This window comes from Anser anser (genome assembly GCF_964211835.1).
Source record: "Anser anser genome assembly, chromosome: 2".
NCBI lineage: Eukaryota > Metazoa > Chordata > Aves > Anseriformes > Anatidae > Anser > Anser anser.
The window spans coordinates 113,009,822-113,037,589 of NC_139721.1; the positions used below are offsets into that span (position 1 = coordinate 113,009,822).

The 27,768-nt window shown below is 39.8% G+C and overlaps 2 protein-coding genes across 2 annotated transcripts; both read right to left on the reverse strand.

The window, feature by feature from the left end:
• Nucleotides 1-729: 729 nt before the first annotated feature.
• On the reverse strand, nt 730-12,066 carry LOC310895691 (tRNA selenocysteine 1-associated protein 1-like). The gene is made up of 6 exons (XM_083827286.1): nt 11,886-12,066; nt 10,290-10,484; nt 9,622-9,775; nt 5,384-5,579; nt 4,812-4,857; nt 730-3,993 (listed from the first exon to the last, which is right to left on the reverse strand). The coding sequence occupies exons 2-6, from the start codon at nt 10,399-10,401 to the stop codon at nt 3,857-3,859; spliced, it is 645 nt and encodes a 214-aa protein (XP_083683412.1). The 5' UTR covers nt 10,402-10,484; nt 11,886-12,066; the 3' UTR covers nt 730-3,856.
• Nucleotides 12,066-27,307, reverse strand: LOC310895679 (nuclear pore complex protein Nup153-like). The gene is made up of 11 exons (XM_083827254.1): nt 27,185-27,307; nt 24,893-25,003; nt 24,563-24,616; nt 22,148-22,306; nt 20,987-21,039; nt 18,266-18,392; nt 16,167-16,640; nt 14,824-14,916; nt 14,498-14,588; nt 14,034-14,156; nt 12,066-12,497 (listed from the first exon to the last, which is right to left on the reverse strand). Exons 4-11 carry the CDS (start codon nt 22,232-22,234, stop codon nt 12,067-12,069), a joined length of 1,479 nt encoding a protein of 492 aa, XP_083683380.1. The 5' UTR covers nt 22,235-22,306; nt 24,563-24,616; nt 24,893-25,003; nt 27,185-27,307; the 3' UTR covers nt 12,066.
• Between the last annotated feature and the right edge of the window lie 461 nt (nt 27,308-27,768).

The window sequence follows — 27,768 nt, forward strand, 5'->3', positions numbered from 1 at the left end:
CTGCAACAATCCGTGCTCAGGGAACTGACTAAAACCCCTCCTGCATTGGCCATGTAATAGCTAGGCAAACATCACATAATGCTTCCCTCCCTCACGTACACCAAAGCTATTAAGGCAACCATAGTAGTGTGATAACGTGATTTTTCTCCTCCAGATCAGCGTCAAAGGCAGCTACGCTAGGTTTGCTCATAAGTTCAAACGCTGCTTTATTTATTTATTTGAATGCCATTTTTCTTATTTAGAAGGATTTCCATAGGGTGACAGGCCTTTAATGACACTCACGACTCAGAAACATTTGCCGATGCAGTCAAACGGTGTCTATTAACGCGAGGCACTGAAGTTAATTGGTATTAAAAATGAGCCAAAACGAAAGGCAAGTATCTGCGTGTCCAGCAGAATGACAGCGATCATCACCATTTGATCAACCTTCCCTGTGAGTTCTATCTGCAAGTTACTTTGAGGTAGCGCTAGAAAGAAGCGGTTGGTCCAGAGCATCCCTGCAAAAAGAAACATCCACGGCTTAAGTACCGTTTACTCTTTTGGTATCCTTTTAAGTACTTTTTACCCGTTTCGGACTCCTGCCTTTTCCCGGCTCACTGATGACAGCATTAGTAGCCCCTCAAGCTACTGTCCTACAGCCTTTCCCATCAGTGAAGAGATAGGAAAAACCCCACTACTTCTTGAAAAAAAAACCAGCAGGTTTTTGAATAAAAGCACTCTCTATTGCAGCTAGGTACAACGAAAAGAGTTTATGAAATCATTACGGGACATTCTTGTAGAAAACTTCCTCAAGCTTGGAAGAAAAAAAAACATTTCAGCTAAGTAAAACAGAAAATAACTGGAAGAAGTGAAGTATGGCGGTGTTGGAAAAGTTGCTTCAAAGACTTGTTTAATTAAAAAGAAGGAAGAAAGCAAGTCCCTACTGCAATCCCATCTTTGTCAAACTGATGGCGGGCACCAGTACGATGTGTTCAGCTAACACAGGCTGGAAGTTGTAACTGCAGCTGTGAAGTTTACCCAGTAAAAAGACTCCGCAAAGCATTCTAGCAGTTCCGATGCAATCACTGCTTCCTGAATTTGTGACTCACGGTTAACACGGCAGTACAGGAAGAAGTCTGGCATTCACTGTGCTCTTACGGTAAAGAATCTGCCCTGCGCACACCATCCCAAGCCAGGTATGCGCTCCTAACAGGAAAGGACGATAGGCTGATAAGTCTCAGCAGAGGGAAAAAGACATCAGAGAACTACTTTATAACAGCAGCACGCGGGCTGCAACCAACGTTCTCTTCCTCTCATCATTTTCATTTCTGTGGACTCCAAGAGAATACACTCCCAACATTTTTCAGCTCTGGAGAACAAACAGCCCAACCAATCTCATTCACTGAACTACAAAACTGGTATTTTCGCTATCTAGTCCGGAAAAGGAGGCGCACGTCTCTAACGTACAGTGTAGAGACCTTGTTAATAGGCAAAGTCTGCATAAAATAGGTGGCCACAGCCTGATTTTCTGACGTTCAGGGCCTTGGGTCACACACCACCACAGTATCAGACTTAATGAAGTCACCAATCTATGTGGGCCCCTCATTACACAGGTCACATGTTATGGACCAACCTCTCAAAGGCCAAAAACCAGCACTGATACTGCCGGGCCAACACATATCTGTAGCATCCCATTTCTGGGTGACAACACAATGAATGTTTCCACAAAGTACTCGATGCAACCTAACTACTGTGTTTGGTGATGCAAAGCAAGCCGTGTCAAAGCAGCGTAGCACCCAGGCACATTCCTGGAAGATGTTTTGCTGCTCACGTTGAAGAAAATAGATAAAAAAATCCTGTGCAGTTTGCGCTTCTGAGCTCAAGTACCACAGCTATGCACTACAATTGAAGTGGCATCAAACCTTGTAAGGTTTTGAAGCTTCAGCACTGCCATCCAAATTCAAGGAGGCTGCATCTATTATCTTGAATTTGCCCCAGCTCAGTCCCCTGAAACAATTCCATAGACACGTACAAGCAACCCTTTTCCCACCCAGATTCTTTGCTTCATCTATTCCACCTCTACCTTGTGTCATATTCTTATTAATCTGCCCCTCAAAAGACTCCCTGGCTCACACAAAGAAGCAACCCAACAAATCCCTGTTCCCCGCCACGTTGCTTTCATGCTTTGGGAAGAGTTAACTGCAACAGCTCTAACTGTGATGCCACCTCACCCCCTCCACCTATGTGAGGTTCTTTGCCTTCTGTCTCCTCCTACGTGTACACCTGCACTAGAACCAGGAAGAATGTGCTTCCTACAATACTCCAAGAGCCTCTTCTGTTTCAGGATGTCATCATTTCAATTCAGGACTGAAAGTATTCCTAGCAAAAACCCAACAGCTAATAGCTAACAGAAGCAGTTGCTGGTGATCAGCTACAAGTAACCTGGAAGTACTGAGGAGTCACAAAAGAGAATTTGCATTACATTTAAGAACAGCATGCAGCTTACGACCACTGCTTTCACTGACTACACTAAGCCATAAAAAAGAATTGGATTCTTACCTGCCATCACAGCAATTATGGTTTATGTTGCCCCCAAAACACACACGGCAGTACCAGAACTGTGTCAACTAGCTTTAACAGCTTCCCCAGCTATTAAGTACAGTAATTTCTGCTTCCTTTTTTTTCTTGGAGGAATATTCTTTTGTTTCCAGCCTCACTTACTTATTATACACACTGTTAATTAGCAACTATTTCTCCATACTCATAGGGTTATGGAGTCCCTATGACTGGAAAAGACTCTGTACCCTTCAAGATAAGAACAGCATAAAGGCAGCAACTCGCAAGACTGCTCTAGCTTAAAGCAAAGCTTTCCTCATTGCTCTCATCTCCTTTGACTTGAGTACTGTCATCCTTCTACCAGAGCTTTAAAAACTTCATTACCACGAATGAAGGAAGACCATAGCAATCAGAGAGGGTGGCAGAGGGTATAACTTAAGGAGCTGTTAGTAGGATTTTTTTGTTGTTCCTGGTGGACTATTTTTCTCCTTGCCAGCAAGGAGGGAAAACCAGCAAGTTGTTTTCTCCAAGATTTTTTTTTTTTAGGTTTAAGAACACGGATTATGTTGTAGCAATTTCTTCGCTGTAAAGCGTCAGCTGAGAAGTCTAACAGTAAGAAGGGCAAGGGAAAACTGAATGCTGATGCAGAGAGTGCCAGCAGACATCATCCTCATTCCACGGGATGTTTGTAGCTATGGCAGTTGAAGTCTACACTTCCATATGCTTAACATACCCTATTTATAAGCCAATTTTAGCTGACCTAGCATATATCAGTAGTACAGTTAGAGCCAGCAGCCTGCAGGAAAAAGTGGGCACAGGTGTTTCCACAGCAAGGCCTGTGAGTGTCTCCCATACATACTTCCAGTCTAAGCAAGCACATGAAAGGCTTGGCTTGTCGCTTACCTAAGGAACCAGGAAAACAAGGGAAAGCTAGATTTTGCTTGTGTCCTAATGCCCATATAAAAATAAAGACAGATGAAATACCCTTACTACCTTGTTAAATTCCATAAGCCGGAAGAGAACGTGCTGCACACAGGTACAAGTAAAATCCCTTGCTGGCAGGTTTGCAGAAACAAATTTTTTATTTACACAGGCAAGTCTTATCTTTAGACCCCATTTACCTCTTTACATTTCTCGAATATTTACATGACTTCATGATGCTCCAGGAAGAGAGTGATGAACAAAAAGATTACAGAAACTGTCAAAAACATAGCAAAAAAAACCCAACCTATCATTGTGCTTTAAAACTTATGAGCTAGAATAATGTAGAAGAAATGTAGTTTTAGCACTTTGGTCCTAACGGTCATGCTCTAGAAGACACTTAAATAGCAGAGGGGATTTCAGAAGTGACCGTATCCAGAGGTTGCCAGTGACAATTCATGAGTGAATCGTAGAGTTCTTCGCTTGTCTCCGTGAATTGTCTGTTCATTTCATCAACATCCAAGTAGAGCTGTGGATCTGAAAATAAAAGCCTGGTAAGTCCAAGTATCAAATCTGAGGCATGCGCACAAAAAAACTTCACGTGAAATGGCTAATAAAATGTATTTTAAGCTAAGTGTAATAAGCTATTAGATCTACTAATTTTAGTGAGGTATTTAGTCCTCTAAAATTTTGAGCCTCACAGCTCCAGCTTTTGGGAATTTGTATATTAGAAGGCTGGGACTAGAACCGTCTTTCAAGATAAAGACAAAGACAATGTTTAAGATAGTAAAGATAACGTTTAAGGATAATCAGCCATGAAACCCTCCCAAGAGTCATTTAATTCACTTCTACGGCAATACACGTTACATAGGATAGTTTCTAAACACTAACACAAAATGCCTCCACGTGAGGAACTTTGCAAACCTTCCAGGACACAAATATGTTTTGTACCGTATTTGTAAGTGCAAGCTGAATCCTCCTTTTGGAATCTGCAACATAAGCTTTTACCTCAGGGTGGAGAACAAAGCTTTTGCATATTACTGAGTTTCTAATATAAAATCTGTTTAGCGGAACCAATACAAAGAACAAAATTCTGTCTTAGACCATTTTCAAATGGGAATGAAGGCACAGGTACAAGAAACCTGCTGCGAAGCATTGACAGTGTCCCGTTTTACTTGATGCGGTCAGTGTATGCTGTATCAGCTTTAAAACCCCAGCTGATTGCAGATCAACCCCACAGAGGTTTGACCTCAGCTGAATTTTCAAGATGTTCTTCATCCAGTAGAGGTTGGCTTGTATTGTTAAAAGGCACAAGGATGGCTAAACTCAAGTGACAATGATAGAACCCTTATTACCGTCAGTAATTAGGTCATCACCGATTGCAGTCATAACTGAAGATTCCTGAAAGACAGAAAAGGCTAAGTTTAATCATAACTCATTTCAGAAAGCATCACAGATTCAAAGTGCTGCAGTCTCAACCCATTCCTTCTTCCTACAACTACAAGGATAGATGGCATTTTATCTACTTATTTTTAGAAGAAAGCCAATATTACAGTACAGGTTGGAAGGGACCTCCGGAGGTCACAACTAATAAATTGACCACGATAAGACCACTTACAACAACTGTTTAATTTGCTTTAAGCAAAGCAAATCAGAAGAACAGGAACAGAAGAAGCGTACGCAATTATGCTGTCAAAACCATTCTTTGGTATGCGTGAACAAATAATGGTGTATAAATCACTAATTCTATGGATTTACTATTTAAGCACTTAAATACAAACACCTCTGAATGGAATCTGCTCTTTTAACTTCACACTAAGCAGAAAGCATGTTTTCAACTTCGGATTCTTTTTGCTGATTCACACAAATCTGTACAACATACTATCTGTGAAATATTTTCTTTACAGCAAGCGTGCACTATCTTTACCTCAAAAACAGCTGAAGCCATTAAAGAATCTCCTAAAGAGCAGTCTCCAACAGCTTGCATGCTGTCATAGGGAGCATAGGAGCTGTAGTTGTAGTCAGCGTAAGCATCGTAACTCCTCTGCGAGTGGTAGTTCTGGTAATCTTGGCAATAATCATTATAGTTGTATGACTGGTACCGCTGCAATTCTGCTTTCAGTCTGAAACATGAGAAGTTGCATACAGTCAGAGAACAAGAGACTGTAAACCCAGTTCTGAACTTAAACAATTTGTCAGCTTACATACTTCAAAGCTTAAAAGGAAGCTTTCCTAAACAGTCACCTAAGTGACAGCTTAAGTCACAGCTCAAAACCTCATTTCTATAGAAGCAAGCATCCTCACCTTTGCCAATACCAGAAGGAATTGTTCTCATGGATTAACTCCAGAGCCTTGACATGGTTACCTGTACACATCAAGTATTTTTAGCGTTGGCATAAGCAAGCTGCTGCTAAGTCTCTGTGCTTTGCTAAAGATTGATTTAAGACCAGAGACATTTATCAAGCACAGCTGCTTTAAAGATGCAGTCTTAACCCTTCTATCTTTTGTTTGGTTAATTACTAGATCTTATTTCCAGAAAGAAGTGAATGGAGTCAGATTATCCATTTCAAAGAAGCATCTGACGCTGCCTGTCAGTTTGCCATGTCTACCTCCACCTGCTCAGTTTTTTTGTTTGTTTAAAGTCCATTAAACATTCAACAGCTGCCAACTATACCGCTCAGGTGAAGTCAGTCTTGCTTAACAACACAATCGCGATTCTCCAGCGTGACGCCTTATTATTAGTGGGAGAATTACAAAATACACTGGTTCTTAAGAAGAAAGGGCCAGCTGATTAGCTTTCACTACTTTCCCTTTCAAGATTTTCTCAGGGGCAGCTTCAGACTAATGACAAGAACCAAGACAAGTGCTATCTGTACTAAAACTGACGTACACTGCATAAAGAACATTCAGATAACCCAGCTGCATATTCAAAAAAATCCGCTGTTTAGACTTGTCTTCACTGATTCTGTACAGGCAGACCTCCTGTGTTTGCAGTGCCCAGTTTCTCTGACTTGAATTGGGGATGCAGAGAAGTGAGTTCTATGCTTTTGGGGAAGAATACAAGCTGAAGGCATTCTGAAATAGCTTCCAAACTAAGCAAACATGAGGGACAAACTAATCCAATGGCTGGGTATTTCAATGCTAAGAGAGCACGGTACTCAGCCATTCAGAAACGTATTACTGATGTGTATTTTAATACCTACATTTGTTTCAATACTGCAAAGCTACACAAGTTCTAATAAAGAGGTAATCCATTGTCTTGTTACTGTAGTAAACAAACAGAAGATACATCATCTTACGTCTTCTGCTTCCAACTGCACTCTTCCTACATACAGTTGCGTAGGGAAGGAAAATCTGAAAATACTGTTGACGTTCTTCTGGATAGCCGAAGCAAGAAAACATGTTTGTGGCTTATTCTTGTTTTCAAAATAAAACAATATTAATTTAATCAAAAAATTTTGGCAAAGAAGTTTGGACAGTGCTCTCTTGGAGAAGAGCATTTCCATTCTAAAGCAGAAGGAGGCAACATTTGCAGAATTATGCTAGGTAAACAGAAACAGAAGTGTCATTTTTTACTATTTAACAGAACACACAAGCTAACCTCATGAACATACTGAAATTGTTTATATGAAGTCCTGTTTTGTCAGTATCCTGGATCAAAGTTCATCAAATTTGGTATCAGTTCTTTAACCGTTCAGAGACCTGAATTGCCTTAAATAAGTGATAGAACTGAGCCGGTAGAGTAAGAAACCCTCTCAGGAAGTGCTAAGCTTTAAACTCCCCATTGCCCTAAGCTCATGAAAAGCAAAGAATAGCATTCTAAACCTGTTCTAGTAATAACGCCTTTGGCTTTCTCCCTGCGTTCCCATTTTTTCCCCCCACTTCTTTCCTGTCAACCCACTGTAAAACTAGTTATGTGCTTCTCTCAAACTAGAGGGAAAGCTCTAAGAACAAGAACTCCCTAGCATATAAAACCACTTGTTGTCCCTTCTACCTTATGCAGGCCCAAACCTGAAAATATTTACCAATGCATTCAGCTTTGCTACTGTTGAGAAACAAGGCTGGTTACAATGGCAGCTAAGCCCAAGTTGCGCCGTCTGGCTAGACTTAACAGTTGGATTCCCCCAGCCGTCCTGAAGCAGGTTGATGAATCCAGGGAGTCAAAACATAGGACTTCTGCATTTCGGGTTTTGTAGACTGCATCCTGTGTACAGCCACTACAGCAAGGGCCACAGACTTTCCAAAGGCAGAGCTACGAGAATCTGATTATTTAGAATAACTGTATCAATGCACAACTCCTTGGTTACCTTTTAGAAATTCCTATGCTCAGCCGGATTCCTTTTCCCCCCAGACCTGGTGCGTTCTGGCAGTCTTGCAGTGCCCTCATCTGATCATCTTGCTCACCAAATCTGACATAGGCATACCCTCTACTATTTTCAAAAGGGAGAAAACCAATTCTGGTATGCATAACAGTTACAAAGCTAACGAATTCAATTTCTGTCTTCTACAAAAACCAGAAGATAGCAGCTACTATAGATTCTATTACTTAAGCAACCTCTCTGGCATGTGCACGTGCACAGAAAAGGCTTTCACCAAATTAAAAAACTTGGGCCAGAAGCAAAAAGCTTATTCCTTGGTAGCATTAAGATGCAACTCACTGAGAGCCAGCAAAACAATACATTTTAAGTGCTCTCTGCGTAAGTAATCAGATTCCATATTTCTGCATATACAGCAGTTAATCAGTTAGCACTAACCCACTCCTTTTGGAGCCACAAACTTTATTGGTCACAAACACCAAGAGCTGGCTGTAATTATCTGAACCAGTATTAACCGGTACCTCTGAACTCTTCAAACAAAAATATCTTTCAGGTGCTCTTAGAAGAACAACATCAATTGCCTGCAACAATTTGATGGCTTTGCTAAACGGAGCACTGAAAAGCACAGTGGTAGTTTCTTTTGTAGCCTGTTCAGAAATTATAGCCCTGTGCCTACAGCTTCAAATCAGGCCAAGCTTACCAGCCCAACTCTTACAGCTTAAGTTCACTGCACTCGAATGCCTTCAAGACGTGCTTTTAGGAGCCATGGAGAAGAACCCTCTGGTAAGACCACCATTATAAAGTACTGAGTGTTGTTTTACACTTAAAATAGAACTATCTGTTACAGTCATTCATCAGCTTTCCCTAGGCTGCTGCTCTCTCACTACTGAATGTGATCCTGCTCTCAGTTTCCCACTAACTTTTTCCCCCAGCGTTTATGGCCTCTTTTCATCTATGACACTTTTAAGGGACTACACCGTGTTGAAAAATGCTGGTTAACATTTCCTTTTACACAAGGTGCCTCATCAAATTTTCCTGACTAAACCAAACCCCAGAACCTTAACTAGAAGAGGAAGCACACAAACACACACGCCTCCCTGGCCACCATATCTCCCCAAAACATATCTGTTCAGTAACAGGTCAACTGTAAGAATACTGCGATTAAAATCAGTATAGCTCTATACACTGCTTTTGTTCGGGATTACTAGCTAATGTCCTTCCCCTTACCCCTTCTGGAATTAATACTGAATTCTGTACTCCAAAACGCGGTTCTTAAGTCATACAAATGACATTTAACAATCAGAATTTTTCCACACAGTGATCCTCAATAAAAACTTCAATCCTCTACTGCAGTCTTTCAACAAATTAAAGGAATACAAAACTGGCTAATAACTGTTCAGTGATTTTTGGACCTTTGTAGCACTAGAGTAACAGCAGTACACTCTGCAGCATAGTTGCAAGTACGTGGGAATAAGATACTCTCTCTCATCTCTTTTTTTCTCTGAAAAGTGTGAGGCCTCTATTTCACCCTACTAAAGATTTTACCACCAACTGTACTGCTAGCATTGAGACACTGCAACTTCTGTGCTTGTATGAGATGCAGGACAGGTTCCTTAAGGTGTCGCAATTTTTTGTCTAAACCTAGTGTTGAGATCAAAAAAGGGATTGCTACTAATTGCGTACGTATCAATAACCAGGACAGAAGACATGCTGCATATAGGAATTAAAGTTTTTCTAAAGCTCTAGTACATGAACATATCAAATCCCGCAGATTTTTTCTAGTATGGTTTCAGAGGTCTTACTTGATGGACATAAGCGCACAAGTGAAGACAAAAGATACACTGTTTACCTGAAGTACTGGTTTGCAAGTACTGCTTCTCTTCTGTCCTTCCCAAAATAAACTGTGAGGCAGCTGCAGACTCTGCACCTGAACACTCTGAGTGAACACCGAATGTAAATGATGGCAAGGCAGCATTTTGTGGACGCAGCCGCAGCACCAAAACCTGCAGAAATAAGTGAATGTCAAGTCCGTAACCCACGGTGTATCTGCAGTACATGAAGGTTTGAACTACGTTCTAGTCCTGATCTTTCCAGTCAAAACTGTTTAAAAAACAACCCACCAAACAGTAAAAGAAACAAGAAAACCCCATGCTTCCTCTCTACATAAAACTTTTCACAATTGTGTTTTCTGCCCACCACCTGGCTTTAAAAAGTATACGAACTTCTTTGAAAGATCATGTTTTTAGTCTGAACTCCAAATGAACAACGTGTAGGGCATGTAAAGAACAAGCACGTCATTAATGAAAGCTTTTCTCTAAAAAGGATAAACTTATTCTTGGGGAAAAGTGTGCAAACAGATGTTATCTAGGCAATATTCCTACAGGAAAAACGAATAATTTTGCCACACCTCAAAGGAAAAAATAATTGTGCTTAACAGGTAAGAAAATAAAAAAAATCAGAGCAAACCAAAAAATAAATCACAGAATATGCATCCTCGTTTTAATCATTAAGTATTACCTTTGAGCTCTGCTTTGGTGCTTGGCTTTGCACTTTCACAGGCTACACACTTCGTGGCCTCTGCTTTGTTTTGAACCAAGCAGGTCTCCCAATCCCAGCTTCCTTCAGGCATCTTGAATTTGTCTAAATCCAGAAATTCTCCAGAAGGAGCAGAAACTGCAGATGCACTGCTACTGGTCACAGGTGTTGGACCCTCTGTGAGACAAACAAGACAGTTAACCATCCTGTTTGAACATGAACTATGAAATGAGCATTAACTTTTAAATTTGATTTGTCAAATCCCACAGAAATGTTCAAAACTACTCCGCAACTCCCCCCCCCCGCCCCTGAAAAAAATAAAAGCCACCAAAAAACCACAAAGAAACAAAGAAACAAACAAAAAAAACAGAGTGGAACTCAAAGCTTCCAAACAACACACAACTCTGTTCAGCACACAAGCTTCTGCTGCTGTTGACGACAGTGTAACCTCCATAAAGAGGCCTGACAGGTGCCTTTTAAAAAAAAGGTGCCTTTTAAGAGAGAAGCAGAAGATAACGCTTCAAATTCAAAACCGGAAAGACAAGAATGGCTCTTCCCTTCCACAGCACACGCAGAAAACTTTTATCCTAGTATTACTTGCATCGCTCTTCCTCTTGACAAGTGCAACGTAACCGTGCAATTCACTGCACCATGGTCACAGTAAAGCCCTCATTTCCAAAATTCCTCCTTGCAATGGCAAGAGCCTCAGACAAAGATGCCGACTGACCGCTCAGAGGTTGGAAGTCCAAGAGAATCAACTCTGTCTGAAATCCATTATCTTACCTCAGGAAATTTCAGTCTTACCGCACAGGATGATTACAAAAGCCCGGTCTAGTCCATCTTAATTTGTTTCTTCCACGATATATTTGCACAGGTGTTTTTCGATGTAATGGCATGTTAAATGACATTTAGAGTCAAAGTTAAAATTAGAATCGTATTTTAAAAACAATACAACCACGCTCAAAATCAATTACGGTCACACACAATGGGAAACAACCCAGTACTGCCCTGAAGAAGTTACCCAGCGGGTCACTCGCTTTCTTGAAGCCTACCACTGACCTTCATAGGCATCTCTCTGCTTTAGCTTAAGACTAGTTAAGACTACACTGTCTTGAAATCTGGCTTCACATCTCCCCTCAATTACATACAAACGGTGAGTAGAGGCATTTTGGCCACATTCTGTAATTTTTTTTACTTATTTTTTGAAAGAGAAAAACGCAGTCATTTTTAACTCTTTCTATGGAGTTCTCATTTTCGCCAGTGAAAAATCACTATGTTGTTTTTAAATTAAGTCACCCACTTCAGCCATCTTCCCTCACCAGCTGCAAAGCCGGGGGTATCTGCATTGATCCAGCTCCGTACTAATACATTTCACAATCAGTTCAATTTATGCGACAGGCTGGAACCTGGGCTGAGACCTCTGAAGTGCCTGTAAACCAATCCTGCAGACAGCCGCTAACCCATCAACCGTACCTGGGAATCGTGTTGCTTAAAATATTCCATATATGCAACGTACTTTTATTCTGTACAAGATCCACAGAGGCTAGGATGGAAACAACAGGAAAAAAAGGACCATACCTGGTTTCTCAGACTGACAGGCTACACATTTGTTATCTTCCGTCTTATTTGGTACAAGGCATATTCCACAGTCCCAAGAGCCTTTCGCCTTCTTAAATTTGTCTCCAAAGCCCAGAGTGGCTGTTGTGTCAGTGCTGCTCGAGGAGGATGTCACTGTCACCGAGCTGTCTGTGACCACTGGTCATGTCAGAGCAGGCATTACTCCCGTTCCAGGTTTTGGTGTCTCACATGCTATACATTTTGTAGCTTCCGGTTTGTTTTGGACAAGACATGTATCACAATCCCACGTTCCAGGTACTGTTTTGAATTTGTCTCCAAAGCCCAGCATCCCTGCTGGGGGCGCTGCTGGCTTTGAGGTGTCGCATTGACTTGAACTTACTGTCTGTTTCATACTCTCAACTGTTGAGGCTTTAGTAGCTTGACAAGTTACACATTTGTCCTTTATGTCTTTGTTTTGCAGAAAAGGGTCACATGTATCAGATTGCCAGTACGATGCTTGTTTAGAAGTCTCTTTACCTGCAGAAAAAGTTGTTATTGCAGGCCTAGTATAAACCACTGTGCTTGTCGTAGGTTGTGCAGACGTAGAAGAGCGTGTTTTCAACAATCCAAAGTCTAGGAAGCAAGAAAAAAAGTCTTCCTGTTAGCGCAGCACCTCACTACATGTAACTAAGTGACTTTACTAGAGGGCAAAAATTTCAACTCAGGTGCCAATGGTTACAACTAGACATTCAGACCGAGCGCAACAGGAAGTCCTCAGAAATCTTATCGAAACGGATGAAATTTCATCTGCTGCACTGGGTCACAACAGAACATTTCGTTAAAGCTTCATTTAACTCTTTGTTTCCAAGCAAGCTTTAAATCAACATTTTCACTGGTCAATACAAGTACAAACAGACAGTAGCTGACTGAAATCTGACAGTCCAACGTGGAATGGAAATAATACAATTTGATTAAGACGCGATGCCCAATCGAATCAAATTTCTAAAGCTCCTCCTTCCGTAGCAGATGACTCAAATCTACTCCAGTAACTGTACAGAAGTTTGTACTCGGAGCAGCAATCCATACGGTATTTTCCCACAGATGCTGAATATTAATTAAATAATAAAAACTCAAGACAATTGAACAACTGTCTAATTTTCTATAATCTTTTTCAAAATGCATCGGACACAGGACAACTCCTTATTTAAAAGGTGGCAATTTTAACAGAAAAGACAAGCTACTAATACAGAAAGACTAAAGGAAATGCATCTTAAACAGCAGCTCAAGTTGCTTGTAAATCTACCTTGAACATAGTTGTTTTGTGGTTTGTTTGTTGGTTTTTTTTTAGTCAAAAATGAAGTCTTTGAACAATGTGGATTTAGATTCTGCTTCTTTTAAACCGATAAAGAAAGTGAATGTCACTTCACTCAGAGGTCTTTCCTTAAACAAAATGCACAGTGTATTTTCTCTCACTTAGCTCTTTCCAGTAGAGAAATGTGCTGCCTTCTTAACAAGTATGTAAGTTAGAAGAAGACTTTTGGGAAAAGATCAAATTCAATAAAGCCCTTTTTCTTAAAAGATATCTTTTCCACAGACACACTTTATGAAACTGTTGAAAACAATTGCAATTGCTTAAAAACAAAATTCAGAAAAGGGTTTTTAACGTAAAACACTCCACTGCTGTTTGCAGTTTAAATTTTAATCCACAGGAGCCATTGTAAGCTAAGGCCCAAAGATTCGCAGCTTTCGCCATGTATTTGGAACTGAAGCTCTTTCCTATTCTTTCTTCACCTGGGCTGGAGGTGGGACAGGAGTGTTGAGTTTTACAAACATTTCCTTTTCAATTCCACAAATTGTATTTACTTAAAATGAAACACCGATTATCTGGCTAATTCTCTTAGTACCTCATTTACAATTACATCCTAACACGTAAAGGAGATGCAACCCATCTGCTTTTCATCTTGCAGTTTTACTTCCAGCAACAAACACCACTTAGAATAGAAAGGGGCAGATGCACCCTAACAAACGCAGCGCTTAATGTAATGCTCTCCTACATTCATATTTATAGCAGATACTCTATTAACCATAAGTCGTGTGTTGTTTTTTTTTTAATAAAAAATACTAGCGTATTTTTTGCAGCATCTTTTTAAAAGGAGTTCATTATCTCTCCAGGATTTTTTAGAACGTCTAAGACGCTTCCTTCCTTTAATACGAGGGCAGTGGTGAAGGGACCACCAGCAAAATCTTTGACCTCCTCTTTCTGTGTGTTGATGTTGGTTGAGGTGGTGGTGTCTTTTGAAACAAAAGAAAACAAAAACAGCTTTCACAATGTGACCTAGTTAGAGCAGATTATACTCACTTTTGTTAGAAACAAGAATTTCCAGCTTTCATGCTTCTCACATAAGAATCTTCACAAATTCTACTTACTTTGCAATGCTTTATGATTACAAGCAAAACAAAAAGCAACAAAACAAAACAAAAATTATAAAAGCAGATCTGTCACTGGAAAAATACTGCAGAAGTCCAACACTGCCTGGAATTGCTAGCATGCGCAGACAGGACAGATTGAAGATTTAATAAAGAAAAAAAGGAAAATCAGCACTTCAGATCTGAAGTGCTAAAGTTTCAGTTACCTAGGGTAAGAAAGGGCGTCACTGGAGTACCACTGGGTCCAGAAAGTTCTGCCGATTTTACAACGGGAACACTAAATGTAAACCCAATCTGCTATGAACAAGAGAGGTTTTTCAGATTCTCAAGCCACAGGAACTTCAATCGAATGCACACACAAAACCAAATCTGAAAGCTGCTCTTCACATTTGTAGCACGCATGCTGAATGACAAATTATAAGCCAGAAGCCTACATACTTTTCTCCATCAAGGCAGATTCTGCTTTAGTGTTCTGCAACAGCCTACTAAATGCCTCAGAAAAAAAGTCAAGCTCCTTTATTATTTTACTTACAGAAGACGTAGGTAGCACTTCTGCCTCAGTAGATTTCACAACTGGAGATGAAAACGCGAACTCAGGACTGCTAACGGTACTTGTTGGTTGTATCTGTATTTTCAAAAGAATTAAAGGTTTATATTTAAGAGCAACAACTACCTGAATTCACTACCCAACAGAAGTCCCGCAGTGACGTCGAAAAACCTGATGTTTGAGTTATTTTGCAGATAAAAGTAATAATAAAACACAGGGAAATTTCCAAGTGGGTATAGGACAATATCTTCAAAACCAAATTCCAGAAACTGAGAGGAAAAGCTGGAGATGCTACTTAGGTCTAAATGCACGGAAAAGCAAGCCAGGAAGCTGAAGAACGGCAAACTCAGCCCAATGATACTCCAAGAACTTCAGCAAACACCTCAACATGTTAAAGCAGCTGTCTACTTCAAACCGTACAAAAAATATTTCAAGTACTCTGGAACAGATTAATGTTTATTTTATTGCAATAATATGCCAATTATTGCACCCTAGGCTCATTCTATGTGAGGCTTATATGACCACGTTACCTCTAATTTAATAACTTAAATAAAGTTGTGGTTTAACCATTGCAGGCAACTAAGCACCACACAGCCACTCGCTCACTCCCTCCAAATGGAACAGGGAAAAGAACTGGAAGTAAAGAAGTAAAGTTGTTAAATTTGAGGTAGCATTAATGACTCATCGCATGTAATGGCTACCTGGAAAGACAAATGCCATAACCCTGTACATACTCCCTACTCCTTCCCCTTCTTTCCCCCAGCATTTATTGCTGAGCACGATGCTAAATGGTGTGGAATATCCCTTCGGTCCTCTGGGCTCCGCTGTCCTGGCTGAGTGCCCTCCCAGCCTCTTGTGCATCCCCGACCTCCTCGCTGGCAGGGCAGCGTGAGACACAGAAAAGGACTTGTCACTGTGTAAGCACTGCTCAGCAACAGCTAAAACACCAGTGCCTTACCAACACTGTTTTGCTCACAAATCTGCAACACAGCATCATCTAGCATCATCTACTACGAAGAAAATTAACTCTACCCCTGCCAAAACCACTATAAATAACGTGGCATAAAGTCCACACCCCCCTTCCCCCGCAGACTTCCACAGCATTTGAAGCAGTTATACAATCACGTTAAATGGGAGTTGGCAGGCTCTAAGACTGAGAGAAGCAGAATCAAAACATTTATGCCTTTTCCCCAAACTGGCATACAACCCCAATTCATTCAGCTGCGTAGAAACTAATATTTGTTAGTTTCATGAGCACCACAGAAAAAGTCAACTCGCAATAAAGCAGTATACTCATTGTAAACATTATTTATAGCATAAAGATTTACCTTGCCCGCCGCCGTCGCTGCTGCATCTGCCATGCCTGCCGCCTCCGTTGAATTTGCCACGCTTGTCGTTGCCACTGTTGACTTTGCCTTGTCCTTTGTCTTCAGTAGATATGGCATGCCCGCCGCCATTATTGGATATGTCAAGCCTGAGGGCACTGTTGAACACGTTATGCCTGACGTCGCCGTTGTATATATCATGTCCTCCACCTCCTCCTCTGATAGATCTGTCAAGTCCTCCACCTCCGATGGATCTGTCATGCCCTCCACCTCTGATGGATCTGTCATGCCCTCCACCTCTGATGGATTTGCCATGCCCGTCGCAGCTGCTGGAGTTGCCGTGCTCATTGCTGCTGTTGAAACAGCGCTCGGTGACGCTGAGACAGCGCTACTACCAACGAAACTAGAATTGAACTGAGGCAGCGATGCAGCACTGATGGGTAGGGGTATGTTCGGTAGCACTGGTTCCTCCACTTCCTAAAGTTGCAAATTTTAATTTTTCTTATACAAGACATACTACTTTCTCACCCCATCGCACCCAATTTATTAACAAAATTAAATAGAACAAAAATCCATACAAATTAAGAGAAAGCAAGTTTCCAGAAGAAATCCCGATCTCCCCACCTCTGTCTACCACGTCATTTTAATTTATGGCAGGCCTGCTTCCACATTATACTCTATTCAACAACTGTACAGCAAGAACACTGAAAGTTAACTCAAAACCTGTGCAGAACAGAGAGGCACAGATCACATTTTTTTTCTTTCTTTTCTATACTTTAGTCATCAAAGCTCTGGAGAAGCATCATCCTTTCTAACTACCCTCGCATGGCTTCAATTAAGAGTACACTCTCAAGACAAGTGAGAAAGTGTTCCTCTTGCAAAATTAGGCAGGATAGCTGCCAAAGTTTCTAAAGTCACTACAGCAGGGAACGTGGAAAAAGGTAATGTTTAAAGAAGCAGGTAGGTTCAACAACCAAACTAAACACAAAAAGCACCAAAGAAAGTCAGACTAGCAGCACTGAAGATTGTGTTCTGGTAAATACAGTCTATACCATGTATCAGGATGCAAATATAAAAATCAGAAAACAGCCTCTTAACAACTTCAATTTTCATCCCTGCCACTTACTTTATTTGATTACTAAGATTGGATGAGTTATGTTTTAAATGGCATAGAAAATCTGACCAAAATTTGTACAGTACTATCATGATCTACTTAGAAATGACTAGGCAGGGATGTAAGTTGGTACTACTGATATTCAGTGCATCCTGTAGCTTACATCTGTTTCACAGTTTTGATTTGAAAAGTTTATGGAACTTTTGATATTTGGACCATTATTTTATTTGTGTTACAGGAATAAACAACAGTGTTTATGATTTCTTTATATTGCATCATCCGGAAGTCCCATTTAATGATTTGAAACTTAAATTAACTTAAATACTTAATATTAACTTAATATTAATTAAATACTTAATGTTAACGTAAATACTGAAATTAACTTACAGGCAGCTTATATAACATCCAATAAAAGAAAAAATAATCTGAATATTCATGGTCATAGTTTTATGGAATAGATTTTTCCTATTAAAATGAGAAAAAAACTCTCTCACAATGAGTTTGGTGAGTATCAAAAACTGAGTCATCGTTAGCAGACATGCAGAATGCTGTCTTCTACTACTCTTTTTCACACTCTTGGCCTGTATCTTTCTGTATGACTTAAATATGAAACCAAAAATTAAGCTTTTTTTTTCTTTTTATACTTGGCACTCGTTTCAAGTATCATTCCTGTAGAAAAACTATACAAACCTTCACCAAAACATTACTTCTCTTCTTAGGACTCATTCATTCAATTGCTAACGAGAAATGTTATAGTTTGAAGAATCTCCAAGGTAAGAGAATTAAAAATTTCAAAATTACATAAGCAAAGTTCAGGTATTCAAACACAGGAAATCAATTGGAGCCTGCTCTGAAACCCACAAGAAAACAAAAACAATGCAAAAATAAAGCGGTATTGTTATAATTTACTATGATGCAATAAAACTGACACACTTAGCTAGTTGCTTCAGTAAGCTCAGTGACAGCAATTAATTTAAGAGTCACTTACCTGTTCTTGTACAGCTCTTGATAAATAGTGTATTCCTCTTTCCCTTCTCATTTTGCCGCCTCCGCTACTCACTCCTGAAGACAGACCATTGGACGCAGCAGTACTGAATTTGTAGCTGGTCACATTGCTAGCACACGACAGTACAGAAGTTGGGGGAAACAAGAGAAAAAAAAATTACCAGCCAAATTGTTTTTTCAAGATATTAGAGCTGTTATTAGTCCTAGAATTGAAACCTGCTGATCAGAAAAAAACTAAAGCTGTCTCACAAGTTGCTAGACCTAGTTCAAGACCTGAAATAGAAGAGCTGATTTAGATTGTTATTTTCCAGTGCTTCCTTTAAATAGGACTGGTTCTCTGATTCTGCGATGCACGTGTATCTTTTGCAGGGATATAAAAGAACAGCTCACAAAAATACAGAAAGAGTGCACATATGCACACATACACATGGGAAACACTGCCAACAGCTCTGATAGAATAGGGACGCCTTAGACTTGTGTGGCAAGGTAATATGGCCTAAGCTTCAGAAGCAGCTCTGGCTTTCATGTGGCCATCAGCAGGAACAGCAGAGGTGTTTGGGTATGCCAACATTCCAGAAGTCTTTTCAGACATGAATACAGATCCCTTTTGTAAGGCATACAAAGGCATTTTTCTGGTACTTAAAAAAGCCTAGCTCAAAACCAGAAAGATATCCTAATCCAAGAGCAAATGGGGAAAAAATAACCCAAACCAGAAGTGGAATAGGGAATAACTCTAACAAAAGTACTATGGCAAGAAAATGAAGTATGCCTGGAAAAACTGTGACATCAAAGCTTATCTTGCAGCCAATCAGTCAGTCAGTACAAAAGTGCATTAGATCGCACTGGAAGACACCAGGTCAAACTCCCACAATACTGAGGAGGAGAACTGGTCTAAACTTGTCAAATACTTGACAACAGCCTGCTTAGCACTGTGACTGCATAGAGGAAGACAGATCCCTAAGGCATATGCTCAGACTTTTCTCTAATCCAAACTGTCAATCCATTAGAATTCTGAAAAAAGTCTTACATCAAAATAGATCTTCATTCAGACAACTATCGCTTGCCCGTAACAGCCCATATTCCTCTTTCTGTTAACACCTGTGAGCTTCAAGGGGGCAAAGACAGTTGTCAGCCTTCAAGCAAGTCTAATCTACAATTGGACTCAGGTTTAAAATATATATACACACACACACACACACGTAGATATATAGCATTGGTGGGCCAGAGATTTACTGAGTATTCCAACTCAACTGTCCAAAGGGACTCTTGCCAGCAGATCAGTGTGGTGCTCCTGCTCCAGAACATGGCACCCAACAGAGACCAGCGTCACAAAAAACACTACCCCCACTACCTACTCTACAAACAAAAGGCAGGGTATTGCAATAAACTTTGTGAACGAAATCAAAAGCAGTATGTTTTCTGTATCTCCTTCCTAAATGGAGAAGTAGAAAGGAGTTCTAACAGAGACAATTTAGAACAGTTTGAAAAAAGCATAATTACAACCCAGCACCTGATTGCACCTGTACCAGAATCTTAAAGCCAGTCGCTTCCACCCCTAAAAAGGTGGTTGTTGTGAAGTCCAACTTTTAGATGCCAAAACAAAGTGTTGAGTTCTTTCTGCAAGCCAAAGAATGCCCATGGTCACACAAGAATTGCTTGGCAGATGAGCATAGAGTCAACAAAATTCCCTGCTACTGTTCTTTGAAAAGAGCAACCCCCTAAAAACCCAGTGCAAAGTCTCTTAACTCAAGCATTATTACCCAAAACACCATTTGCCCAGAAGGAAAAGCCATCAATATTATCTGGAGGATAACTCATTTGACCTAAACCAAGAAAGCAGTATAACACAAAGCAGTCTCCTCAAGAAGAAATTCAATTAATTCTTCTGGATTTTTTTTTATTTTAGAGATGAGTTAGCATTTGGCCTCAAATGATTCTAAAGAACACATGGTCTTCATGTGAACTCAAAGCAGACAATTAACTTCATCATGAAAGGAGTATTAAAAAAAGAATAATAAATCATAAATCTTCCTCCATGTTTTTGCTTAAAAAATAAAGAAAAAAACACATCAGTAAACATCCTCCTGAACCGTAACTCACTTCCCCTACTTCACCTTCTAAAGAATACTTCAGAAAGAATCATCCCATTAGGACAGAGCTTTCAAACTGCAAGCAATTAAATAGCTAAAACTAATAGCTTTTCCCCTAGGGAACATTAGGAGGGACAAATTATTTTGTTATAAGTAAACTGAGTTATAAACCATGAAATATCTGTCAAAGCAAAATTTGTAACGCTACAGATTTAGTTAAACTACAAAATGAGCCAGATTTCCTATAGAAGGAAAAAATTAGGCCTCCAATAGCAAAGATCCTTTCTGTGGATACAGCATTATAACGTGCCTCATTTCCCATCTTCATATCCTACTCAGAAGATAAACTCGGGATAAAAAGTGGTGTATCAGTAGTTTTATTCTTGCTCATCTTCCTTCCTTTCATAAAAACAACAATTTTCTCAAAGTTATATTGATCTTCAAACACAATCCAGACTTTGCAGCTCCCTCAAAACACAAAATTTTCATTGGATTTCCCATTCCTTTTACTGAGAACTGTCACCACCTTTCCAAAAAGACAGGCATGCAGACCGTACTGAAAAAGGAGATTTCTTTCTTCCTTCAAGTAAGTTTTAAATTAATAGATGTCATACCTTTCAGATGGTTCTGCTCGCTGTTCTGCAGGCAAAGTCTTCTCTCTCATCCCCTGCAAGTTAAGTTTAGTTCAAGAGTTAGCTGACTATGTACAGAATACACAAAGTACCAACAACCACTTAATGTTTTTTTTGTGTTTTTTATTTTATTTATTTATTTTTAATTTTATAGCACTGAATACACCTCACCTACTTAACGTTGTTCCCTAATTCAGCATTGTGGGTACAGTTCAGTTAAATTTTGGGGCTAAAGTAAGCATCACTGCTTCACTCAGCATTGAGGACAAACTGATAGAACACTAAATCAAATTTGTCAAATCCTCTAACAAAGAAAGTAATTAATTTAAACAAAATAACAAAAATTGTGCGTGTGGGGGGGAGAGTTTTCATCAAAACTTGTGTTTACCAACCCCGTAAAAGGGACATACTTTTCTGTTTTCTATCATTTATCAACAAACAAGCAAAAAAAAACGAAAAAACTCTACCCCCCCAAAAAACTAAGCAGTTGCTGCTACATTCATTTTAGAACTTTACCAAATGGAGATTGTGCTGGCTAAACAATACAGAGATTGAAAGAGTTAAAAGCAATAAGCAACCAGTATTACTGTCCACTTTGATTTCCAGCCTAAAAAGCCCATACACTTAACACGTGGTCATTTGTACACTCAGACCGATACTGGAAACACAGATGTTTTCGCAGAAAGAGATGCCCATTTAATTTTATGGAAAATTTATCAGACTCCATCTACTCCAAAGCAATCAAAAATGATAACTCAGCACATTGTCAGAACTCTCACTTGGAGCACATAGCTCACCTGGAATAGTTTACACAGAACACGAGCATGTTTCATCAGTGACACCTTTGTGTACATGAGAATATAGAAGGAAAACATTTCTGTCTTTTAATATTCTTTCACTGAGAACAGGATGACTCAATAGCACATCATGACATCGTGAAAACAACCACAAGACACTGAGTGTTCCAAAAACAGAATTAAATCCATAAAAGCTCAATCTATTTCACAATGGTTCCCACTGCCTTAAAGCTCGCCTCAAACACACTATCAGTACTTTTTGCAAAGATAGGATAACAATTGGTTTGAGAAACATTCCAAGACTGGAAAAAAAAACAGGCACATAAGGACTCAAAAATGTACTCACTTGGAACTTTGTGTCTACTCTCTGGCAAATTTTGCTGGACTGAGTAGTTGAAGTCGGTGATGGTTCAGAATACGGCGTATAACGCATCGGTTGACGGTTTACCGTTGGTGTCACAAGTCTCTTAACAGGTGGAGGCTGGAATGCATTCTGGGATTCCAGCTTTGAAAGGGAAACAGCAATCAATTTATCCTTACGTCCACCCAAATTAATTCCAATATTTATTGATGAAAACAAATTACAGAACTATAAACCTCCCCCCATCGGTCTTGGCACTCAGTGAATACAATTTGAAAATTCTGAAGACCGTTCAACTTGTAGAGGGAAATCACCAGAAAACCAGTAACGAAATCCATAAAGCTATATATAAGTAGCCAAAGTCTGACTGAATTCCATTTCAAAATTTGGCAGTTAGCTTCATAGACAAAATAATTCATGCTACCATAATTAAAATAACCCATGTTCCTAGAATATGCTCCTATCTTTTCCTCTGCCCACACTGTGATTTTTTTTTTTAGTAGCTTAATTCATTAATTTAACATTCGAAGTGTTAAGCAACTAATTATACAGGCTTCTGGGCTTCACATTCCCTACATTTTCCCTCTTCAAAGTTACACAAACAATAGAACACACTCAAAAAAAAACACCTTGTCAATCTTACAATAATCTCATTCATTAAAATATGATCCAATGCTTTACATGTGCATTAGATGCACTTCAAGTAGTGGGTTTGACTTCCCTTTTCAAAGCATTTTCACAGACCAGAGTTAATTTTTAACACAGACCACTGCGTGTTCTGCAAAACTGACTTAACTGAACTGTCAGACAGAAAACAAAGCCTAAAGGCTACAAGATTTACCGATGGCTCCGCCTGCGGTCTTAAGGATCAGAAAATACAGTCTTAGGAAGCATGCTATTGTTCAAATCAATACCAACAGGAAATTTTTGTTTACGCTGCAGCTTTAATTTCACAGTATCTCCCAGCTCTTAGTAATAGGATTCACACTCTCTCTAAAGTACACAAAAATGCATCTTTCTAAAAAATATTACATTCAGTTTGAAACCTTGAATAAGACATGTTTTATGTAAGTTCACAAATCTACTTTGAGTGAACGATGGTTCATTGCTGGTTTTAAAGGTAAAAAAGAAAAATATTAAATCCCCCAGTTAGGCATTCAATACACCAAGAGCTATTCTGCCTGGTACAGTTCCTTGAAATAAGAAAAATACCACATCACTGCTACCCACTGCAGAAGTTTAGCCCGAGTGCACAAGTGTTCCGTCAACCGCATGTTCACTTTAGCAGGAAAACACACGATCGTCTCCTCAGCAAATAATTGCTTCTCATCACGGGCTACCCTTCTCCCGCCACCATTATGAATTCTAGTATTATGAATAGACAATCTATCTCCTTTCACCCACTGACAGCTGCGTGCAACATTCATTTAGTGGCTGACAATTTCAGGCTCTCTCTTGCAAATCTGGCAGATCTTTCTTAATGCCTTATCACAGGTGTATTGCTATAATATAACTGAGAATTCACACCAGATTTGGTTTTAGTTATTTGGATAATATTTATGATATACTTCACTTCTCCATGCCCTTGTAATTTGGCAGATGGTGAAAAGATGGTCCAGGAAATCTGAGATGTTTGTAAACTCTGAAGTGATTGTAAACTTAATTATACATCCATCCAATCAAGGAATTAGCACAGAAACTTCTTGAGACACTGTCCCTTTGCTCATTAGAACAGAAGATGAAAAGTTTGCACATCTTGTTATTTCCTTTAGGCACCTGATCTTCAAGTGGTCATTTAAGGGCTTTGCAATTTAATAAGCCCAATGATACCCCTAACTAAAGTCATCAAAAAAGATGACTAGTTTTCATTTTTTAAACAAAATGAAAGGAAGTCATGCTTTACCACAGCATTATCACCAGTTCTGTGCTACCTCCAAATAGGAATTTAGGAGCGTAAGATTTATAGCGTCGGAAATTAACGATTTTCCTCGTCTTTACTTTGAATGGTGATAAAAAGCAGAAAAACTAGTTTTCTGTGGCCGAATGAACACGGAAGTCTGTACAAAGTCTATATGACCACTCAATCACCATTTTTCTATTTGTGATCATTTCTTCAAGAGAAAACTTGCCTCAACAGGAATTTTAATATGCAGCTTCACCCCAAGTTGGGGGACAAGATAAAACGACTTGGTGTGTTCTAGAGTTGCTGCTCTCAACTTACAAAGATAACATAATTCTTAACCTGAGTAATCTTCACAGCCCATCATCTATTGTGGATACATGCCAATATTAACTTGATTTGATGTCTATGTTGTCACTAAGGTTTGAGAAAATTTTTCTAATAGTGATAAAGCATTGAAAAAGTTATCTACCTCAGCTTAAGACATTATTGGTTCTTACCTTTCTTCGTTTGGACTGGAAGTCAGTAATATCCGGTTTATCTATGTCCGGAGGCTAAGGGAAAAAACAAAGCATAAATATTAGAGGGCAATTTTTTTTTCCTGAGACAGAGGGTTCCCTGCAACAAAAATGTGGGGGTTCATGGTCAACTTATACAACACAGCGGCAAAAGAGATGCCATTCTTTTAGCATCCTGTTGAAAAAATAGCGCACTAAATTAAACCGGCCACAACGTAAGGAAGAATAGTTTTATCTTTATCCTTTGATGGCACATTTACTAAGTTTTATAAACACATGAAGCAAAAACAGATTAAAAGATGTGCTATTTACCAACAAAGAGCTTGACAGCTTCTCCACTGCCTCCAAGATGCACCGTGCAGCGGTACTTAAGGTAGCGCGGGGCCGCACAGTTTCTTGTCTAGCTTTCGCTCTCTTTTGTGCCTGAAAAATTAGCATTTTAAGTGTTACAATGGTCAATTCTCAGCTAAGGAGGCATGTATTTTATGTCCCAAGGCTACGCTGATGATACAATCAATATATTCCGATGACAGAGAAAAATGCAGTCACTGGGAGTTCAAGCCATAAAGAAGAGAATACATTCGGAGTTTAATGAAGTTTACCTTGGGCCTCAGTGCATCTTGCATGTGCTTGTTGCACGAGCAATAAAAGAACTCCGTACTTGTAAAAGGTCAAGACGGATGATGCTAGGACTGCTAAGGCCTCCGAAGCAGTAATCAGGGAAACAGAACTCAAGAAAAGGCTTGTGGTGGTACAGAAAGCATTTTCAGTAACAACACAGACCTCAGAGTTTCACGATGGTCTAAGTGTACCATCTTAAAATCAGTGTATACAATCATAACCAGGAACTAGTTTTACTTCTCTCTTGCTTCCTCCCTTCCCCCAAGATTAAAGTTGGCTGCAAATCTTTGTCTTAAAAGATAAAGATCTGATTTAAACTGTAACAGATCTAAACATTACACTGAAAAAGTAAACTGTGTATTTGCACCACCCAACTTCAAATATCAGTCAAAAACTTCCTTTGGTGTGACTTTTTTTCTTCCCAGGTTAAACCCCTCATATAACCACCCTGTGCTTATCACACGATGTGAAGACAGGAAGCAGACCACGCAGCATGTAAAAACACAAGTGAGACTCACAGAACCACAGAATGGTTAAGGTTGGAAGTGACCTCTAGAGATCGCCTGGTCTACCCCCCCGCTCAAGCAGGGCCACCCCGAGCAGGTTGCCCAGGACCATGTCAAGTCAGCTCTTGAAGACCTCCAAAGAGGGAGACTCCACAGCCTCTCCGGGCAACCCGTGCCAGGGCTCCATCACCCGCACAGTGCAAAAGCATTTCCTGATGTTCAGACAGAGCCTCACGTTTCAGTTTGTGCCTGTTGCCTCTTGACCTGGCACTGGGCACCGCTGAAAACACAATGGCTCTCTATGCTCTTTGCACCATCCATTCAGGTATTTATATACACCAATAAGATCCCCCCTGAACCTCCTCTCCTCCATGCTAAACGGGCCCAGCAGTCCCTGCCTCTCCTCAGAGGAGAGGTGCTCCCAGTCCCTTGATCATCTTGGTGGCCCTTCGCTGGACTCTCTAGTACCTTGCTGTCATTCACAGCAAGCAGCAAGAAGCAAGCTACTCTCTCCTTTAAAAGCCTAGTATTTTGGTTCCTCTTTTTACTATAATGCAGTAATATTGTAAAAAACAAAAATAGCCGACCAAAGAGGGTTCCCAGCTTTGCACCACAAGGTTTCAAGGTTTCCCGTAAGTGAGGTACTTGTACTGCCCTTTTTCCGTTGCAGAAATGGACTGTCAGAACAGAGCCAGCAAACCCGCGTTTTCATTTTCTTAAAATTCCTTTTGATTTATTGATAAAAGTCACTTTCATTTAAATACATTCCTACCAAACCTGATTTGATTTTCCGTTTCGATTCAGCTCTAGCTAATCAGAGTTGTCAGCAGTTTTTATTTGCTATTTCCAAGAACTCTTGGGGGCAAATAACTCTCTTCAAGAACTATATGAATCGTTCAAAACAGAAAGCATGTTACTGCTTATCTTGAGACTGCATTTAGTCCTGCATGCCTCTGTGTAACAGAAGAACAAAGGATCAGCAAAGTTGATTTTAGATATTTTCAAAGACTGCAGGCTTATACAACATATCCATAGCATGAATGTAGGCATGCTTGGAAAAGAAGATCCACAGATAAATATTAGCCAGGTTTGACTACAGTAGCTTTTGCTACCATAAACACAAGTTTTCAAAGTTAGGCTGTCATTGGTTTTTTTGCATCATGTTATTTTAACGTAATGTAGTCAGAGGCAGACAATGGCACTTAAATGGAATTTTTTGAAAGACCTAACAACAGAGGAAACCCCAACTACCAACAACTAGCCCAAACTGCCATTCTTGTTCTTTCTGACAAGTATTACCTGTGGTAAAAACCGTTATAAAAGAATTTAAACAGAAATCAATCTCGTCTATTTTTGTAGACCAAGAGGGCAGAAGAGCAACTGTTACCACATATTCAGCTCCCTGCTCCAAGCTCCTTTGGCAGTGCTGCTTTTTTTATTTCCATCACTATTTCCCACTACACTACTTTTCTCATACCCGATAAGGTTCTGTCTCTCGCTGCCTAGATCTTGCAGCTGCACCACCATAGGCCGTCTTTCCGGGGTAAAATGGAGAAAACCCAAGCTGCTTTTCCTTAAAAACAGACGTGCTTCCACATGCCTACGGAAACACATAAAAATATTACATTCAGTTTGAAACCTTGAATAAGACATGTTTTATGTAAGTTCACAAATCTACTAGGTTTCATGGCTGGTTATCCTTAAACGTTATCTTTACTATCTTAAACATTGTCTTTGTCTTTATCTTGAAAGACGGTTCTAGTCCCAGCCTTCTAATATACAAATTCCCAAAAGTTGGAGCTGTGAGGCTCAAAATTTTAGAGGACTAAATACCTCACTAAAATTAGTAGATCTAATAGCTTATTACACTTAGCTTAAAATACATTTTATTAGCCATTTCACGTGAAGTTTTTTTGTGCGCATGCCTCAGATTTGATACTTGGACTTACCGGGCTTTTATTTTCAGATCCACAGCTCTACTTGGATGTTGATGAAGTGAACAGACAATTCACGGAGACAAGCGAAGAACTCTACGATTCACTCATGAATTGTCACTGGCAA